General features: G+C 32.2%; 1 protein-coding gene across 2 annotated transcripts in view; it reads left to right on the top strand.

The window, feature by feature from the left end:
• The window catches only part of LOC105144240 (uncharacterized), a 144939-nt gene that overhangs the window by 103936 nt on the left and 18104 nt on the right, over positions 1–22899 (top strand). For both annotated transcript variants that reach the window (XM_087411574.1, XM_087411573.1), the window contains exon 5: positions 13811–13828. In XM_087411574.1, the coding sequence (XP_087267700.1) occupies positions 13811–13828 (18 nt within the window). The remainder of the gene's footprint in view (positions 1–13810; positions 13829–22899) is intronic.

The raw sequence follows: 22899 nt of genomic DNA on the forward strand, positions 1-22899 counted from the left end.
GCGAGCGGTGAAATTCACGCTTATCGCGCTACCGTGAAGATTTACATGAGATAACACGACTTTCCTTTTGCGGCATGCGCGCAGGTGTGTCACCGTGTGTGTAAGTATGTGTGCATGTGTGCGTGTATGTGTTTCCAGCTTCAGAAAACATGTCAACATTTACATACAAGGCCGGATAAGCGAGTCACGGAGATCGTTTTGCAGCTACGCCGACTTCTATCGAGCTTGATATCTGCCGAGCTTTATTACGCCACCCTCGGAGAATAAATGATGAAGACAGACGAGGAGTTGGGGGTTACTGGTTAAATGGTGCCGTGGGAGTGACACGCATTGATTGGCAGTGGGCGATACTTTTCTTACGAGTCAATATGATTTCTTTTTCTTCATAAAGCAGAAACGATATCGTTCGTTAATTTTGCATACATCTCAATTCTTGGAAAGATCGCGCTTTTAGATCTCTACATTGCTGAACTTTAAATCCTTGGATTTAATAGAGATCAAGTTTATAATGTAACATGTAAATCCTTTGATTTTGGAATCTTTAGATTTTTGGAAGTTCGCGAGCTTGCGAACTTACGAGCTCTTCGTAAATCCTAGCATGTTTGAATCCTTCTATAATTGGATGCATGAAGATAAAATGCTTTTAGATTTTATGATGTTTTTAATATGTTATCAAGAACACATTAAATTTGATTAAGAAATTTTTTAATCTTGAGTTTATAACTTTTTTTTTAAAGAATTGAAAAAAATATAAAAACTTGTAACACATGTACATGTAAATATATAAAATTGAGTCTAAAGATTGTAAAATCCAAAAAGATGTAATAATTTAAAAATTAAATGTCTAGACGATACTTATTTAATTTTGGAAATTTAAATATATCTATAAACACTTTTATTATTTTACATGAAGTGATTTTCTCTCTCGATACGTACATATTTGCGTGCAAATACACATACATATACACGTGCATACGTGTAGATGAGCGATAGCATTTACTCTACATTATTCAAATGATACGTTACTTTTTAACATTATCTATCAATAGACACATCGCATCAGGCGCTGGTTAATAATCTCGGCAGGTGAACGCGGTTACCAGCTAAATTTTCGCTCGAACGGAAGTGGCACAATTAAGGGAGTTTTGTCTCGGGGGTTGGTTGGAGCCAAGTTCCGGAGTACCATTAGGTATATTAATGTGCTTCCCTAGTTCGGGTCGTTCCGGGGCCAAGCGCATTATACCCGCCCCGCGCTCATTTACAGCCGATGCAATCGGCCAAACAACGCCGGTTATTGCCGAGATTAAATGTAACTCAAAAAATTTTATTTCGCTAATATCCTCCTATTAAGTGCGAACATTCACAACTCCGTTCCTCCTTGCAGTTGTAGTTTCTACTCCAGCTTCTACTTCCTACACTCGGGATCCATTTGGTACTCTTAGCTTTGCGTTACATTTTCAGATTTCTAAATATGCGGATAATCTACTTCTTAAATTTTGTTAAATGCTCGAATGCTAAATGCTGCACTCCTTAGAAATTCTAATTTTAAAAACTTGATCTCTACCTCTTCGTTGAGTTTTTTAATTATTATACCGAAAAAGTTACGGTGGAAAAAGTGAGATATGATATTTAAATATTGCGTTCTACAAGAATTTTTTATTCACGTATTATATACATTATTTATGTATATTATTTATTTTAATTATACATATTATACAAAGTTGTTATTAATATGTAAACTTATTGCGACTTCAACTTTTTCAAAAAGATATTAACACCGAATCGTGAAATATATTTATAAAGCTTACGTATTTTATTAATAGAAAATTGGAACATTTTACAAATAGAAAACACAAATTACTTGTTTCCTCTAAAATTATTATTATTCTTAAAATCTAAATTTATAAAAAATATTTAAAACATATTTAGCACATTTTTAAATTAAATTTTATATTTAAAGAGTTTTTTTTTGTATGTCATGCTTTTAGTAGAAAGAATCGATGTTGAGGTCGGGTCGTGAATCGATCCGGAATGAGGAAGAGTTCTTATTATTCTGCGTCCGCGGAATATAAATCTGCATAGGAACATGCTCTCGCACGCGTGTGCGTGTCGACACTCGAAAATTATACTTGCAAACGCCGCAGGAGTGTAATTAACGTCGCCGGCACGCACCATTATCCTGCAGAGGTATCCTGCTGGTATATTATCGCGCGTTTTAAAAATTGTCGCCTACTTTATTAAGTACAGTCAGCCGATATTTTTTCACTTCGACATTTAGGTGCTTTCCAAATGAACAAAATGCATGAAACACTTTATCTTTATGCATCAATTCCTTTTATACACACATACATATATATATATATATATGCATATTTCATACATAAAATCAACTAAGTTTTATTGTATTTTTCAACTAAGTTTATTTTAATAAAAATTAACTGCATTACAGTTAATTAAATATTAATTTTGTAATATAACTCGTGAAGGTTTAAAACTTTTTAGCTTAAACAAAGAGATTATTATTTTAAACAATTTATAATTACAAATGAAAGAGGTGAATGAAAGAGGAAATGACATTTTACCGAAGCAAAATTCGAACGGTCGTACTTTAAAATTGATTTAAGGTATAAATAAATTTCGATCTATTTATTACCTACATATAATTTCATGCATAAACTAATAAATTTGTTTTCCTCTTTTATTAACTTCCTTGACTGCTAAAATTATTGCTTTGAACAGAGAACACTCCTAATTTGTTATAATTATGCAAAACTAAGGATAGTAGATCGCGCGATCGAGAATTCGATAATATTATGTTAGAACAAGCAATATATCGTTCGTGTATGCGCGCATCTGAATGTGGTGCACGATAGCCCTTGGTGCACCGCAAACCGCGACGTAACTTGGTAAACCCCCATCCTCTCTCTCGTCCACGTGTTAAACATTGATTACTGACATGCGTATAGTTAATATACCAATGTAATTCACGTGAATGTTCAAAGCCGCTATAGTAAAGCCGCTGTGTTCGGAGTTGGAACAAACAATCGTATGGCGGTGCTTCGTTTTAATCTCGTCATTATTTCTGAAACTAATGAAAAAAAAAAAAATTACATTTCTGATTATTGTATTCCTGGAAATGAAGCGAGAAGGAAGATCATTTCACAGTCAGCATAATTTCGTTCTGGTTGCAGCCGTTTCCCAGATACGACGTCACTTCCTTTTTCTAATAAAAATATACTATTTTATTTTACGTAAATCGATTTTCCTTACTATCCCGCTGGTACGGAGAATATGAAAAATATGCAGACCGTATTGATAGTAACACAGTGGGCGGCACATGTCTCGTTACGAGAAAACGATAGTTGGAGAATTGAAAACGAGATCTCCCAGGAAACGCTATTGTCTTGTACTAAGGTCTCTTATAATCCTTGTTAATAAATCCTCTTGTTATACCTTACCGTCCTTTGTTCTATTCGTCATAATGAATCCACAGACTGTATAATACACCCGCGTACGCTCGTGTAAAAAGAGAACGTACCGAATATGGCAGAGTGTAGTGATGTTTAATAACTCGTAGTTTATTTTTCGCTACTTTACTATATGCGGATAGAACAAGTTTTACTACGGTACGTATAGTCTACCAGTATCACCCATACGTTCCCGCAAATCCCCGAAGGGCCATCGGACCGCGAAGGTAACGACCGAGCGCAAGAGTCGTCCTCTGGAAGAGGGAACGGGGATAGCGCGATCACCAAAAGGGTGGATCTCTCTCTCTCTCTCTCTCTCTCTCTCTCTCTCTCTCTCTCTCTCTCTCTCTTTCTCTCTCTCTCTCTCTCTCTCTCTCTCTCTCTCTCTCTCTCTTTCTCTCTCTCTCTCTCTCTCTTCTTTCTCTTTCTCTGCAGCGCACGAATGAGCCGAAGGGTGGTGAACGACAAAGGGCGGACTCATCCGCACTGAAAGAGACAACAGGAATCGAGACGTGGGCGCGATTCGCGCGAATATCGCCGTAGTCTGTTTTCGAGCTGAGTTCAGCGCGAACGTGATTTTCGAGCACTCAAGCGAAGTGGAGAATGGTGTCCGCAGCACGTGCCTGCGGGCTAATCCGCCATCGTCGTTCCCGGCTGACTCCATTTCGCTGTACGTTCTGCCGGTTCCGGCGGTTTAGCCCGGGAACTGGCACGTTCTTTTTATTCCGCCAAGTGTTTTACCTCTCCTCGGACTAATTCCGGATTGTACCGCCATCTCTCTGACTGCAATTTCCGCAATATCACCGAAATTTTTCAACCAATATTAACGTTCTTCACACCGCCGTGGCCGTTTTGTAGTGCATATTTTCTGGATCTAATAATACGAATATATCACGAGCTATCTTTCGCAAGAATCGTCGATAAAAATTATACTCTAAAAAATATCGGTGTGGATTCAATTTGCAGTGTCTATATAATTCTCACCGTGTTAGTGTTAATATTAACACCATTGCGATATGGATTTATATATTCATACCTCTAGTGTTTGTGTCAACAAAACACCCATGGTGTTAAATCCATATCACGTTGGTATTATATTTCATCACATAGTGAAAATTATATGGGCCACCGCATGTTAAATTTACACTGATTTTCGTTTCAATGTACAAAATTTTTTTAATTATCATTCTTCCAGAAAGAATATGAGATCCTCGTCTCTTTTAAAATTGAAAAAAAGAACGGAGAGAAGAATTTTATCGCCGACAGAAAATTGTCTCGAAAAGATGTTTATAAATTGTTAAAAGTTACTCTTGAGAGAGAGAGAGAGAGAGAGAGAGAGAGAGAGAGAGAGAGAGAGAGAGAGAGAGGGAGAAAATTGACTTATTTTACAAAAACTGCTTTAATTAGCGGTGGGAACCATTCGCGCGCGAGATTTCCTTACTTAAAATAAAAGCTCACCGTCTGCGGAGTAGTCGATACTGTCGGTAGTGTCGGTACGCTCGCTAAACGCCCGAATGCGCGCGAAACGCTCGCGGCGGAAGCGGCGCTCGTCGTGCGAGCGACGCGCTTAATCAAGCGCGAATACTAAATCAACGTTGGGAAAATTCTCCATGGCTAAGCCGTGGTCCGATCTGGTTGATTTGAAGCGGTTCGGCATGGCGCGACCCATTCAGAGCACTCGTTCATTGTGCGTGCTCGGTAACCTTCGTCTGGCAGCGCGGTACACAAGAGAGCTCCGCACAAACAGGGCTTGTCTGTTCCCGCCGCCGGTGAAACATCGAAGAGCATATTTGTGGAGCAGTCGAGCGGATTCTATCAACATTTCAGCATCGTTAGCGTTCAATTACACGATTATCGAGTGCCTCGGACCACCCACGTGATCGTCGGACCGTGCGCGTGTCCCTGGCCTTCTCATGTAGGGCACGCGAGGGGATTATCCTGATGTTGAGTCGCCTTCCTGATGTTGACTACTATCGATCATTGAGAAACCATTCTCTTCATTCGATTGGCTCGCTTCGAAGAGTTCCCTTGTGTGATATCGGATGGAAAAATAATTAAGAAGAGAATAGCAAAGCAAGCACACTGATCTTCAAATAACTGGACCTTGTACGGCTTAGTACACCCAATGTAATTTACTCCCTGTGTTGTAGGAATTATACAGTAAATTTAACAGATAGCATTAGTAATGCTATCTGTTAATCGTTTTAATCAATGTAAATTAACCTTGATTCAACTTAATTCTTAGAACTAGAAAAAGATAAAGAGAATTAATTAAACAGACATTAAAACTAAATTACATTGATAAAAAGAGGCATAAGCAAACTGTCTCGATTGCATCAGCAGTTTATTGTTCGGTTCAGTTTTTGTTCTTATTATTATTGTCAGTAAAACAAAATACAAAAAGTCGTGATCGTGGTGTAATATTTTATAGACAAATCATTGCATTCTATAATTCTCAAGAGATAGTTATTAATTTCCGTAATTTATTTTTCCATAATTTATTTTGTAGCTCTCCATTTACAACTGCATTTAGTTTATACTTTAATTTATTTATCATATCACGTTTTATTTATAATCAAAGAGAAAATAAACTCTTCGTAAGGTAGAACCAATATGGTCAACTTAAGCATACTGGATATGTACACATTGATTATAATATTTTTTTGATACTTTTGTTATTCAGATACTAAACATCGTGGAAATAAGTAGATAAATTATAAAAAATTATTAAAAAATAGTTTTGTATATATTCTTATACATGTCAACAAAACATGTCAATATATTGAGTCATTTTGTTTTTTATTTTTTTGATATTTGTTTATGAAAAAGAGGGAAAAATGTGATCCAATATGATCTTCCGTTAAACATGAAACCCTCAGAAAATATTTTGGCTGTACTTAGCAAATTTGTGACATTTCATATGTATATAGATTTATAAAAAGTAAACATTCAAAATTAAGATTTTATTTGTGTTATTCCATGGGACGTATCAGAAACGTTGCATTTTCGCCTTAAATATGCCATTTGGAAGATCATAAAAGAAACGTTTTGTGACGTGAAAATAAGTTTTGTGTAAAATATTTTCTTTGCAACTTATAAAAACATTGCCTGAATGTTACAATGTTTCTGAAATATTTATTTCATCACCCATGAATAGTACACAGTCCCACCACTAGATGGAAGTAGTGGTGTCGCATTTTCTCGTAATTAAAATCCACCCATGAATAAAAGGCACAACATTATAAAATTTTAATTTCTGTTCTAATGAAATGATTTTTTGAAGACAATTAAGTTTCCTTATGAATAAAGAGGGCTCGCCCCTAGAAAGTTAGAAAATTATTTTACAATTACAACATTATCTTGGAAAACTTTCTTTTATATATTTTTTAAAGTAAATTTTATAATTATTTCAAACACAAAAGTTTAAAGTGTCCAAATTCACGTTACAAAAATGTTACAATTTGAGTTGTAAATTAAACGTAAATCAAGCGAATTATTTCTTATTTTTGAAACGTTACAAAAATATTTCTGAAATTAAAGCTATAACGTCCCTAACATCGCAATTTAACAAATGTTGCAGAAACGCAAATGTGACGTCACATATGTAAAATAATCGACTTAGGACATTTCCTGGGATGTTATCAAAACGTTTGTGCGACAAAACGCAAAACGTCGCATGATTTTTGTAACGTGCGTTACAAAAACATTGCTGCAACATAATTTTGTTTAGCGGGCTAAGCGTTACTTTTTCTTAAAATCTCCATTGCACTCATGTAAATATTTGAAAATGTAATATTGTTTTAATGTAGAAATGTTTCTTTCTTGTTCTTCTTTTGAATCTGACCATCAGTTTTTAATTTTAAATTCATTGTCAGCAAAAAAATTAGAAAAAAATATCAAAACTTAAATAGACTATATAAAGTCTGGTTCATATATTCAAACAAAGGATGTGATAAGAGAAAACAGAAAACAGATATCGTCTTGTGTCATTGGATACCTAGTTATTGCAAGGGTAATATCAAAATGTAGTAGCGGTCAACGGACTGCTGGAGCTTTTATTGAAATTCTTGAAAGGGACCCTGAAAAGAATTCCTTTCTCTCCCGGACTCGAATTATCCGGAACGTCGCACCTACGGAATGAGCTTAGGGTGTTCGGCGCTACGTAATTTGGCGTATTGCAAAAACAAGTAAAATTTCGCAAAAGTGAATAAGTAGTAGTGAATAAAGTGTATTCGAAAATTCCAAGAGAGAATTGTAATTATATAAATAGATTATATATTCTAACATCTAATTCATCATTATAAATTCTATCAACTTTGTAATATATACGATCATCTTGTAATGCGCCATTCTTTCTATTATCGATCTAATATTTTAAATTTAAAGTAATTTGTATATATATATATACTAATAATGTTCATTAAATATACCAAAAAATATATAATTTAATATTCATTTAACAAAATCTTTTTATTAAATCATTAGATCAAACATATTTTATATCCTCAAATAGAAAAGAGAATAGTTTAATTATAAATGAATATTGAACAAGGAACTAAAATAGAGAAAAATTCAATTAAGAAGCAGTTTTTTTAATTCCGTTCAGATTCTTATTTCCGGTTTCATGTCGCTTTGATCTCTTGTATCTGTCATCCTTTGTTAAGATTTTTCTCGGCTGTTCTTTTGTCCGATAACGGTTACGATAACGAGACAATGCTTTTCTTAAAACATGAGAATCAAGGAAAAACGTGAAGTCATAAATTGATTTCACAAATAATGAAAACAGCCAAATAGTCAAGTATTGGATTAAAAGTATTAAATTGCAGCTAAAATTAAATTTTGAATTATATTGTGATAAATTTTGAATTATATTATGATATATTTTGCATTATATTATGAAATGCATTTGCACAATTATCATCTCATTCTGCACATCTTCATACACTGCATTACACTACATTAATACTACATTTGCATTATATTATTGCAATTTACTTTAATAATCATGAAACCGTAAGATTTTCATGCATCGGTTATGCTGTTATTATGACTTCATATAGTCCTTTGTTTAATTCTAAAGCATCAATTCATCAGATATTCCATTTTACACAACGATTATTATCATTATCGTCATCATCATTGCTGCTGTCATTATCATCCTTACAATATCATTCCATGAACGGATCGAAGATCACGATGTCACGGCCAGACGATGCGCGTCATGCGAAATTGAATATCGATTAATCGCCCTCAAGATTCGCTAATGTTGCGCCGGAAGTTAATTAAGCTGCGGTAATTGCGATCTCTCTTGAACGATACTCAGTTGGCTTTCCATATCGCCTTAACGCTATCAAATTGCATCATTAATTTCTCACATTATCTACAATTAGGATTAATATTCATTGTTGTACGATCTTATTTAGAAAAATACACATTTTGTCACTTTTTTTCTAAGATTAAAAGACTCCTATTATTAGAACTTAAGTTAACTATAGATTTCATTATTACAGTCCTTTGTCCATATATCTAGATTCTCAAAGATTCTTAATCCTTAAACACCTTTTTCTTTTTCCAAAATTTTATATACATATCCATTTATATAAATTGCGCGTCGAAATATTTCCAATCTTGAACGTAATCTTAAACTGAATTAGAGTAGTAATATATCACAAATTAAATTGACAGACAAGTTAATAATATATTAACAAGTACCTTAAAAGAGTACTAAATAATAAAAATAACTAATAATTTGATGTTATAATAAGCATTCACATATATTCAAGCATTAATTAAAATCTAACTTACACCAAAGGCTTTTACTTATTTATTTTATTAATAAAGATACATACATTTGCTCGGTGTCAGACGTTTTGATTGAAAAACATTGTTTACAATATGTCCATTATTATGAAAATTATAATCGAATTGAGTTGGATATGCCCAAATGTATTGTTCTCATAGAGTGGCATTAAAGGATTAAATATAAAATGACTATCATTAGACATGTAAATTATAAAAGTTAATATACAAGGAATTATAAAACTATTTCACATGTGATAATTTTATAACTTTATCAAGATTTTCTTCTATTCGAAATGAAAGAAAATTGACGCCATCGCGCGATCTTGATCTCGTCTGTCGCTATTGAGTTTTCCCGACCTTTTTTCTCTCTGACTTTCTCTTCGACTTCCGCTATTGTTCTTCGCGGCCTGCACGGCGTTGCGGCACCTTTCATCGACGCCCTTTTGTTCACTCGGCAATAACGCTACGATAACGAGTCAATCGTATCATGGAGAATCGAAAGGTGTCAGCTCGGGAATTGCATTGTTGGGAATCGAGGAATCGATCGATAGTCAGGTAAACCGCTTTCCACCATTTTCTCCTTATAATGCACGAATTGTAAACAATTTGCGTAATTTCATGTGATTAATTGCAGATGCTTCAGAACTCAACGTTCATGAATACTAAACAGAAAATTTGTATACAATGAAGTACGGTTAACAAGTTCGGTGCGAGATAGTGTCTATTATAATTCACTATGTATTTAGAATATTTAAAAAAATTTATCTTAAAAGTTGAATAATAAATATCTCCTGTTATTTTACGTTATTTCGATCGTTACTTTTATGTTATCCCTTTCTACGAATTAAAAAGAAGATTTAATTTCGGATATTAAATCCGGAGATTTCGAACTAATTTAGAATTAATACTGCAAACAGGAATTCTGTTTGAATACCCCAAACACAACATGCAACGTTTGCAAAGGAAAATATTTATTTAAATAAATACATATGAAAATGTATAGGTACAAACGCGAGCACGCGTCCGTTTTCTGCGTTTATCATCTCGTGGAGGAATATTCAGTTCACCGCAAATACGCTTTCTGTTGTCAACTGGCGAAATAGCACGAATAGTGTGAATAACGGTGATAATTTTGGTGAGAGAAATTAGTGAACGGGAAAGAGAGAGAAAATAGGGAATGAGGGGGGAGGAAGAGATATAGTTCGCAAATGGCTACCATAAAGGCGTGCTAATGGTTTAACGTTTATTCGCAAAAATACTGCATGCTTTTATCGGCATACATTTCCTTTTCCCTTTACTCGACCTTCCCTTTTCAATGTGATGCGCGCGGATCACACTTTATAAATAATTTCTGTAATAAATGCAATTTGCGGACATGCACCACTGATAATTGTTATGAGGGCACATCGCATTAATAACTATAATAATGATAATAACAATAGCAGCCACTGAGCGCAGAACTCGTAATTGTAGAGCTGTTAATAAATTAATTTCTAAAAAATAGTAACATAACTAAATAACAGTAATAAACAATATAACTTTGAAATATGTTACTTAAATGAGATACTCACACGTTAATATCAACAAATTGCTGAGAGAAAAGTAACGTTAAAAACGGGAATAAATCATTCGAGTAAAATAATGAAATATAAATGCTAAAGTCATTTCGTAAAAAAGCTATATTTATATTGTAATATATTCTTAAAATTAAATAAAAAACCGTAGATGAAAACAAATTTACAGATTATCTGAAAAAAGCAAAACAGTGTTGTTTAAAAAACATCATTAAAATAAAATGACATAGCTATTTTGTTCTTGAACATTATTTTTCATATTTATTAATTAATATCATGTACTAATAGTTCGGACTCTCATTAGTTCTTCTTACCATCGCGAAATTTAGTTATATTTTTTAATTAATTTTTCTTGCAATTATATTTTCATTTTCTTCTTACAATCACATTTTGTTTTTATATTGCTTCCGATTTATTTGTGACTTTTTATTATCTTGTATGTACGTTTGAACATATTCGAACAATTGTCGCGTGGATGTAATATTTGCTAAATTTGTCAAACAGTAAACGATTTGATAAAAATGGAACAGGAGCAAATGTCCGTACGTGATCGACGAAAAGTCGTCAGTCGACAACGAACGAATAACTGAATAAATAAAAAAGAAAGAGCAGAATGTCAAACTATAGGCATTTTAAATAACAAAGGGTTGGTGCCCGACATCCTAATTGCGGCGCCATTTTTTTTTCGATACATGCGGCCGTTTAGGACGATGTCCTTTTTATTCTGCAGCACGCGTGTTTCGGACGTGCCTCTGCTTTTCGATTTTCATGCGTGATCGATTTTCGGCCATTCCGCCAACTATTTTTCCAATGTGACGCGCTGTGACGCGTTGTGAAAACGTTGTGTGAACGTTCGGCGACGAATGCCGTTCACGCATCGCTATTCACAATCACGGCTCCAGTGAAACGATAAAAGTTTATAATTATTCTTGAACGCAATTTTCAACCATTTTACTTTTAATTGCATTACAAAGAGAAGTGGATCGATGAGCAAAAGCGCGAGGTGGGCTTTCTATAATTTATGTGCAAATAAATAAAAAAATATCGTTTGCGTACAAACGTGTGTCAGCATAATTATTCAGCACGCAATTATTATGTATATAAAGTATCGTAAAACGTAAGAATCAGCGATAAAGAAAAATATTCATTAATAGTTGACTTGTTCGCACACACAGACGAAACATCATAAATAAGAGAAGACTAAAGGCATATTAGTAAAACATTTCCGTATTTATTTAGACAATAAAATTTACTTCCGTAGCTAAGCGTTTTTATTATTGACTAATTAACTTTCATTATTAACACCGACGAATATAAAATGACGGCGGCAATATAGCGTTTGTTATCTCTAAAGTGTGTCTTTATCTTTTATTTGTTTTTCCTGGAAGCTTTTTCGCCGCTTAACATTGCGTTATCAGACGAAAGGATTACCTTGCAATATATATTTGGGTGTTTAAAAGCAACGATATAGATAAAATTGGTAACACTGCGGATAAAATAAGAAACCATAACAAAAATGCGGCGAAAAAAAGTCGTAAATATGTTAATGCAACGCGTTTTAAATTATGTATATTTTGTTCTCTCTCTCTCTCTCTCTCTCTCTCTCTCTCTCTCTCTCTCTCTCTCTCTCTCTCTTCTTTTCTTCTTTTTTTCGCTTAAATTAGCGTCTGACATTTGAATCTAGATAAATTAGTCTCAAAATTCATTAATACCGATATTTTTAAATTCCGATATTTTTGAAATGAAACACGTTAAAAAAGTAGCGCATTTATGTATCAGCGCCATACTGACGATACGATTGAAGTAATTGGCAATCTCCCATTAGAACGCAACCATTTTATCAAATGTTTCGTAGCGGGAAGTTTCGTCGTTTCGTCCTTTTTGCCACGAGAAATCGCACGTTTAAACTGCAGCTAATGGAGCATTTATTGACCGAAACGCTCCTCGTAGGACGAATTCGATTAAAGTTCGACGCGATTCGATTACCAGGAGATTCGTTTTGCCAGCTCTCTGCTAGCATCGTGTCTGAAAATCTTCAGAACCTCCGTCGGAAAACCTCGAAAAGTCACGTGGATATATTCATGCGATCGTAGAAATGTAATTTATGACGCCTGTGGCGTGTATAAAATCGATTATTGCAAAAACGTTGAAGATTGTACACTTTTTATAAAACAGTACATTTTCTGTATAAATAGGATCGGAAAATTACAAGAGTGTTATCAAAAAACTAATATGTGTTTTTTATTTTTACTGGAATTTTAATCACAATTTTTCTACGAGAAATTTGCGTTTTGCAAATAAAATCGTTTTATATATATATATATATATATATATATATATATATATATAAAAGAGAATTTCGGATAATTAAAAAAATTATTATTATACAAAGCATGTACACTTATTTCTTCCTTTAAATTCTCATTTTATTTCAATGAAATGTGAAAAAAATTCGTATTATTTTCTTATTCACTTTTATATGTTACACAATTTAACAGATATACTTAATGAGGTACGTTGAATTACGAAATTGAAATTTGTATCATGCAAGTTAATGGTAAATGTTATTTAGTTCTCTTTTGGAGGACCCTGTAGTTCAAATTACACGCTCTGGTAATCGTCAATCGATTCGCCATTCGTGCCCAATCACCGCAATATATAGATCGCGAAATAACATTCGAATATTTCGGTCGACGCGAATTTGTAAATGTTTTTCACGCTTGCATTTCATCTTTTATATTGCGTGATCATTAGTAAACAATATTATATCAATTTAATTGTCACTTGTGCGTTTATACAAAATCATAAAGTTAAATATTTCATCCTGTGGTATTTATTGCTTTAAATAAACAATTAATATTACAATAATATGAAGTCATTCTGAATGAAAAAAATTACATAATAAATAATAATATGTTTATTGTCGATCATTTGTCTAATATAAATTGTTTTTATTATGTGTTTCAGGGACTACTACTATGACAGGTGAATGTCTCGAACTTTACTCCAATAAGCAAGTATCATAATATTAATTTAATACGTTAATGCGATGTCATGCATTGCTGTTGTAAAGATAAACTGCAATTTAAAACAGTAATTTAATACATGGTATAAATAATAAATAGTATGAGCATAAAAATCCCTGTCTAAGGCCGGGTTTTTAATTTCTGATTAACTTGTGATTAGACTTAACTTGATAATAATGTAAAAAGTATATTTTTCTAGCTGTAGTTAATCACAAATGCTTTTGTAGTAAGTAATTTTTTAAATTACTACTACAAAACCACATCCACTTAAGTGATTAATCATAGCTAGAAAAACATAATTTTTGTGTTATCATCAAGTTGTGAGGTTAAATTTAAATTATATGTTAATTTAAAAAATGAGAATAAATCTAATTAAATAAGAGAAATTTCTGTGCTACTCTCAAAGCAGATCTTAGTGTTTAAATAATTTCCGTGTGAATTTATATACATATTTGATTCTATAAACTGTGCTCCGAAATCTTTTTCGATCTTGAAACGCATTCATGGACAGAACCAGAGTAGTGATATTACTTATTAAATTGACAAGCAAAAATGATTCAAAAATGAAAATTAATAATTTAACAATTTAAAAATGAGAAACCAAGCTATTTAGAGCTTTTCAAAATACTCATGCATTTCTTCCGCATTCGCCGTGTTTTTCCTACTTTCTTTTCAATTTTAATAAAAAGCTTTAGATTTTTTTCTCATTAGTAGTTATATAGACGAAACACGTTTACGCTCCTTTGTCTCTGATCTCCTCAACACGTGCTCGGCTAATTCATGCGAGCCGACAATAAGCAGCGTCCGGACGTACGCGCGTTTCGCGCGAGTTGCATGTCCAAAGCCCGCTACCGTGCGAATGCAAACGCATTCGAACAAAATAAGGGAAGAGAAACAAACACGGCGCTATGGACCTCGGACTGTAGCACGGTGGTGGCCGTCGCTAAAAAAAAAAAGAAGAGTTCGCCGCGCTCGGCGGAATGCGTCCCGTGGTGCATTCATATTTTGCCCTTTTTAATCGCGCGCGCTTCAGACGCGGAACGAGGCGAGGCTTTTATTGCAGCATCCACCGACACGATGCGACACGGCCGGCGCGCTCCGCTCCGCTCGGCTCAGCGCGACGCGACGCGACGCGACGCGACGCGACGCGACGCGTTGCGTCGTGTGTTCTCCATGCCGGTCACGGAGACGCCTCTGAATAGTCACAATTAAAACGAAAGCGAAGACGCAATGCGATGCCGTATGTTGACGTTAGCCAAGTTGCATTTCTCTCTTTCTCTTTAAGTTCTATTTGCCTTTTTTAACCCTCAACGGGGAGAGACCAAGCGAGATGGACGCAATGGTCGTTGATGCACGTGCATCATTTCGCATCGAGAGACGCGATGGGACGCTCAATGACGCATTTTGTAGAGTCGTTCTTTTATTATTGCTCATTTAGCTGCACTATGTCGAGAAAGAAAAGGAAAAAGGAAGCCGAGCCGGTTTATTGTAATTTTCAAGAGAAATATTCAGAATATGAAGCACAGGACTGTAATAATAGAAGCGGATTGACGCGCGGATGGGAAGAGAATTCATAATTCGAAATCTCGAATCTATCACGAGGATTCGCGAGTGACGCACCGCACGCATGGGACAATTGGATTAACACGTGGCTACAGAGCAGCTATAATGCCCATACCTCGTGGATATTGGGTTAATTAGAGAAGCCTGTCCCTGGAGATTCATCATCAGACGACATCACACACAATGAATTATTAGAATCAAGATTCGCGCAATTCGCTGTTGCCTGATCTGTGACTTTCTTACGATCAAACTATTATCAGTTTTCAACTAACGAACTTTCAAATCGTGAACTCGTAGCATTTCATGGATATGAAAATCATTAAATGCGTTCCTTTGAATGCACGATTTTTATTTTTTATTAAAATAATAATATTTTCAAACATTTTTTGAATTTGTAACATTTCATGTGTCATATTCAGCGCAGTTGCTCAATTTTTACAAATGCATTAGCGAAAAGTATACAAAAGATATATATTTATAATTTTTATAATGTTAAAAGAGAGATTTTAACTTTATAATAACATTTTATTTTTAACTGATATAATGTATAAATTAAATTTATTTTATTAAAATGTTTTATTAAATTTATGCAAAGCTAATTATAATCAAGATACGTATTATTATATTTTTAAGTTTTATTGTCTCTATATAATAACCATCTCCGTAATTTCGTATATTAAATTATATCTTTCATTGTATCTTATTAAAATATATTATAAATCTTTATTAATTATTTAAAAATTATCTACGCGATATCATATACAAAAAATATTATAAGAAACAATTATTAACATCTTATAAGGTATGTCTTCTGTTCTTGCATAATATATCGTTTATTACAAGTAATTATTATTATCAAAGGCGTGCCACCGTAGATTGGCTCGTAATTTAAACAAATGCAAAGTGTCATTCGATCGAATGTGCACAAAAAGCTGCCGCTGGGCTAAATTAATAATTACTATTTATGATTATATGAGCGTAATGAATAATTATGGATTATCGACTGAGAATAACAATTTGCGACTCATTGCGCACAAATGAGGTTAATTTCATTGCGGTGGAATGTATCAGCATTTATTTATTCTCTTATATTTCTACAATAAGCAAGAACGCATGTTCTATTGAAACAAAGTACAATTTTTATCTTTATATATTAAGATTATACCTATTAATTATATTAAATATGTTCTATTTTTAATGTATTTTTAATGTATTTTTAATTTTCATCTTTTATTACCTTATTATTTTCTATCTTATCAGAATATTACCTAAATATACTCTATTTTTCTTAGATCGGCAATTTTCCTAAGAAACACAGCTCATCTTGTATGTACGTTCGTTTTATCGTATAACCGCCGTAAATTGTCAATTTTATTTTTGACTGTGCCAGTGGCGTTCCGTTATTGCAACATAAAGTTTGCAGGAGCATAGTATGAAGTTTGTATGGTAGGAAAGGCGGTCAATAAGGAAGATGTCAGTCTTAAATCCGGAGATACCAATGGAAAACGAGAAGTACCAAAGCTTATGCCTCCCCGATTATTGATAGTGTTTTGATTAATGCTACGTATAATTCAAACATTAGCTAAAGAATTATATTGGTCCTAATTACGAGATTACAACTGAAAGTTTTAATAATTAAGACAATGAACCCTCTTTATATTAATTTGTTTGCTTACAATATATAATAATTTCGTTCCGCATAATAATATAATATAAATTTATACTAATAATACACGTGAGAAATGTTTTTCAATAATTAATAGCTTAATATACTTGAAGGTAGGGACAAATTTGTGATACGATATTACAATATGCAAATTATAATACCGTATCAAATAGCACCATTAATGATAACGATATTAGAGCAGCTACTCTACCGAGATGTATAATATCGCCACTATTAATAAGTAATAGTCGGCATTATTAATCATAATGATTATGATAGAATACGGGGTACAATGTAATTGTCTTTATTAACAAACAATAGACGATACGTCGATAATAACAATATTAGTATACACATTTAATCATATATATATATATATATATATATATATATATATATATATATATATATATACGTTGATAATACACGTATTTAATATGACTAAAACCAGAGTCACTCATTATGAAATTGCTTAAGTAACTTGTGTTCAACTTGTATTATGTTTTTCATCTCATATTTCGTGAAAGAATCTAATTTAAATAATGCCTAAAACATAAATGTAGGGGCATTCTAAATAAGCATTGAATACAATTGCCTTATTTTTCTACAGCTGTTCTTTTTGCTTACTAAAATCTTTTATTATATATATCTTTTATTATATACATATCTTTTATTATATACATATATAAGATGCGATATGGAAGGATTATGGGAAGTGAAAACGATTTAAGTCGCATTTCGTAAGGTATGATCTATGGAAAAAGAGGGCGGGTTAAGGTGTTGCGATTCTCGTTTGTCGTCCTCCCAAATTAGAGGATAGTCATGTAACGCGACGCCAAGTAGTCTGAAACTGGCTGTTAAACCAATGCAAATTAGCGGAAGACTCGCGTACCTCGGAGTTTGTCCCTTCTAATTACGCGCGGGAACCAGCGAGAAAGGCTTAACTGGGTTCGCTGGGAATTAGTTGTCACCCGGTAGATGCGAACTGCGCGAAGAACAAGAACGCCGTTATACCTGCGCGGTTTTGTGCCGAGCAATAATTGCACGTACAACTGCAGCCCCATGATCGATTTCGGCGATAAGATGCAGACACGGTTATTTATGCCTTACAATGGTCCTGTTAAACTGATTACAAGCGAGAAGCGCATATGTAATTTATTGTTCCATCACTAAATTTCCAACGATTTCTTTTTGTGATATGTCACGTTATATATGTACTGTATGTACTGTATGTAACTTTGATAATGAAAGTACATACATTTGAGGAAAACTTTACGTTAAATTTAATACATTTCACGTGTCCAAACGGTCTACCCGAATTTGTGTTAATTTAACATAAGATGAATGCGTTGGGAAGTAACATAAATATTATGTAAAAAAATAAGCACAAAAAATGTAACACTGCCATAATTTGTAATTAAATTGTGGAAGCATTTTCTCCAGTAAAATTATTGTAACATTTATAATATATGTAAATTATCATATTTTATTCATTTTTCTTAGAATTTATGTTTTAATATATATTATTTTTAGACAATTTGTCCACTTAGTCATAAATTGTATTATTCTGATATTAAGAAATAATGAATATCAGTAATACAAAATATTCAAATAACACAGTAACATTAATTAAGTTAATTTAATATTCGGATATGTTAAAAATTCACAAAAATTTTAACAAGAACCAGTTATAATATAAATAAAAAATATTTTCATCGTATTTATTTATGCATACTGCATACATATACAGATATATTAGAATGGATCGATTAGTTTCATATATTGAATTTTGAATGCAAACTGTTAAATAATCATTCTAAGTTTTCAAAGGGTATACCTATAAATAATATCCATAATTTGCAATATTCATAATTATTCGATTTCCAATTGCAGTGATAATTGCGAAATAAATTGCGGTTCTTAAATTTCAAACCTTTAAAATGTCTAGGAATTAACTTCTGATATTCTTCTCCAGACAGAAATTCTTTTAATGAAAAATAAGTAAATATGCTATTTTTATAAAAGTATTAATTCAAAATATTATTTTTTCAAAATATTATTTTTTGAAATACATTCTTCGTGGAAAATATTGAACTATTACAAATAAAAATTAGCTTTTTGAGATTATAAAATTTGTTAAATCATTCTTTATAATAAAATCGTAATGATTTAAAAAAATGTATAATGATTTTGAAATTGATATCGAGTTTATTTATATACATAGAACACAACAATGTACACTCTACACATCATTTGTTTTCATTGTTCAGGTTTCACAGATATTAAAAAAAAAATTATATCTTTGAAATATATATAAAAAACAATTGTCAAAATTATCTACTGCGAGTTATACAATATTTACTTACACTGTTAAATTCATAGTGTAAAATTATATCCACAATTTGAGTTATTTTTAATTATTTCATAAATCATTACATAAATCATCACAGTTCTTAATATACCTTATTAATTTAATTTAAAAAATGAAGTTAAATAATTCAATTCAAGAAAATGTCATAAAAAAAATATTAAATTTAATTCAAATTTAGTTTATTATTCTTCTATATTAAAAGCGTATATTAATATGGGTGTTGTTTACTTTGAAACTTACCATAGAAATGGATTAATTTGCATTTCGATATAGAAGTTAAAAATTTTATTTAATTCAAGAGATGGAGTATTCATTTCTCCTTTGATATCTAACAGTGTATGGTGTATAATAAATATTATATTTTTCTTTTGATTTGGAATTTATATAAGTTTAGTCTCACGTTGATTTTGTCACTGCGCAAGTGATTCTGTTTCTTAACTTGCACAGTTATATTATAAATCGTATATAAATCATTACAATTTAAAGCATCTATTGTGAATAGAATACAAAGAGACGCTCGCGCACATACACAGTCAATATATGTTCGAAGCTCATAAAATAAAACTTATTGTTATAGGTGCGTCATTGGATCAGATCATTTATTTATTTGCACATTTGATTATGCAACAGAATAGTTATTATACTTTATAATGAGAAAGAAAAATAAATAACATAAAGAAATTAAAATGAAGGAATGAAATTGAGAGACAAAAGATAAGGAAGAAAATTAAAATTAGAAAAAATATAAAATTAAAAAGTTTAAGAATAAAAAAATGAACAAAATCAAGGAAATGAAAAAGTTAAAAATAAAGAAATAAAATAATATATGTATAGAGAAAAGTTAAATAAGTTTGAGACAAACGTTGGGATTACTTTTTTTTGTTTAATAAATAAGTAAAATAACAGTAAAATAACAGTAAAATTACACAACGTTATTAAATATTACATTAAATATTACATTACCTTCAACGTTCGAATTATTAAAATTTGCAATCTCTCTGTGCTGACAGTTTCTCACGGTACGAAATAAGCACATCATATAGCGAGAGCATCAATCAGCATCGCGGGAAAGGGGCAGCTCTGAAATTCAATTCGACTTTACGTGCCCTTTTTAAGAGTAGACACAACGACGTATCATGCCTTTATTACATGGATACAAATAGCGAATAAAATACGTAAACAAGGCAACGGCGAACTTGATGTATTATTCAATATTTTGACAAATGCGACGCTCGTAATAATGTGCTAACTTTTGCTTTTCTTTTAAACTTATCATCGAGGCACGACAGAATCCTTTTATAAATAGGTACTGTTTACTTGCGCTGCATTAGTTAATTCTTCTTTTTAGTTACTTATTCTACTTGTTATGTAGATATCTCCACAAACCATGTTACGTCCTATTTAATTTGGCATTTGATCGGGATGTCCGATGCTGTACATTGAGCGAGAAAGATTAATTAGGGACGAATGTCTCTCAAGACACCTTCGCGACTTTGAGGGCTTAATCGCGTACCATCGATACGTCCCTTGACCCTCAACGTCGGGATGTCGGCCTAAACGCTCAATCCCCATCGATGTACATTAAGTGCATGGATCGTGCATCGCTTAATGCACGTCCTATCCGCGTCAAATTAAGCATTATTGCCACGTGAAATTAATTCTACGCTATACGGAAGTGAGAGTATCATCATTATAATATGATCACAGACTCATGCCTCGTTATAATCATGATTTTTGTATGAGCGATTTGCGATAAATATTACCGCAAATCATGATTTAAATTTAAAGCTAAATGAAGAGTTAAAATAAAAAGTTAAAAATAATCTTCAATATGTGTTTGTGTATGAAAAAAAATATTTTTAAAAAGTTTAAATATAAAAATAAAATAAATTTGGAGTAAAAATAAATAAATTTAAAGTAAAAATAAGAATAATAAATTTTATTTTTGCGTTATCCTCTTTTTCGAACTTTTTACTTATTTCTTCTAATACACTTGTTTAATGCTATTATCCGATTTATTTGCCGATATCGAAAACATTTAAAAATGCCAAATACGAATAAATACTAGGTTGGTCAGTCGTGTTTTTTCGCGAGCGAGTCAATTATCAACTTTGAAATCGACGCTGCGACCAATCAAGTTACAGTGGTGAAGTTACACGGCATCATCCCTTTGAAAAATGTAAAATGCATTCGACATTCGACTCTGCAAAAGCTAAAAACTAGCGATGCGCTTCTATATTTAACTTGTTTTCGCAAGCCATTCCGATTTATGCAAATATATATCCACAGCTATAGATACGCAATGAATTTCGCATGTGGGATGTGCTTTGATCCACGCCGAGGTAATTTTCAATATATTATTAAATAGTAATAGCAAATTTTTGCAATTAATACGTCACAAAATAGCCTCAACATATATATTTTTAAAGATATTTTATACATATTTATATACATATTTATATGCGCGTTTTTTAATAATATATACAGCCTTGACCAAAAATATCATGTACCTTATTAATCATTATTTGAAGTTTTACTCAGAAATTGATTTATAGCATTTACTGTGGATTATCCTCCAAGAATTCTTTAAACTTACATATGTATGATGTCGGTAATCAATAAGTAACAATACAGGTAAAAGAATTCTAGATAAACGAAAAAAATATAGATGCCTAATATTTTTCTGGCCTAGGCTGTATTTATACTTCATAAAAAGATATCGCTCTCTTACTTCAAAAATAATGACATAACATAAAAAAATGATTTTCGATATTATTATTATATAACAGGTAAACTTTAATTTATCAGTCATTAAAAATAACTAATTTATTTTCTTAAAACGTTACAATTCAAAAAGAGATTTTTGTGAGGATGTGAAACGAAAATAAAAAATAACATTTAATTATATTAAGAATATATTCTTTTTGCCGATATTATTTGATTAGTCAATAATTTTCTGTCAAATTGAAAAATTGTTTCTTTCTTTTTCTGGGAAACTTAATTTTTTAGTTATTGTCACTTTTGAAATAGAAAACTAAAATATGTCATAATTAAGAAAAATGATTATAAACTTTTTGCCTCTTTCGAAGTGCTTTTTAATGAACATCTTGAGAAAGTGTATCCTGGCTTAAATCATTCTTTGAAAATCTTTTTTTTTTATATCGAGATTTCCTGCGTATTATTGCGATGATTTTATCGCATTACGAATTCTTAATTATTCTAAATCCAATGCTTTATCACCTGAGAAATAGCACTTCGAATGTTAATGGCTACCAAGATAATTTACGATCGATGTTTTTAATCGTTTCTAGAAACCACAGCTGAATTTAAACGCTAAAAGTTTTCCTCGTGAAAGTAAACGCCTCATGCTTCCTAAACTTTTCCCTCATCATTTTGTCCGCTTTTATGCGATCAATCGCAAATATAGCGT

The sequence above is a fragment of the Acromyrmex echinatior genome, chromosome 11 (genome assembly GCF_024713525.1).
Source record: "Acromyrmex echinatior isolate Ae372 chromosome 11, ASM2471352v2, whole genome shotgun sequence".
Classification (NCBI taxonomy): Eukaryota; Metazoa; Arthropoda; class Insecta; order Hymenoptera; family Formicidae; genus Acromyrmex; species Acromyrmex echinatior.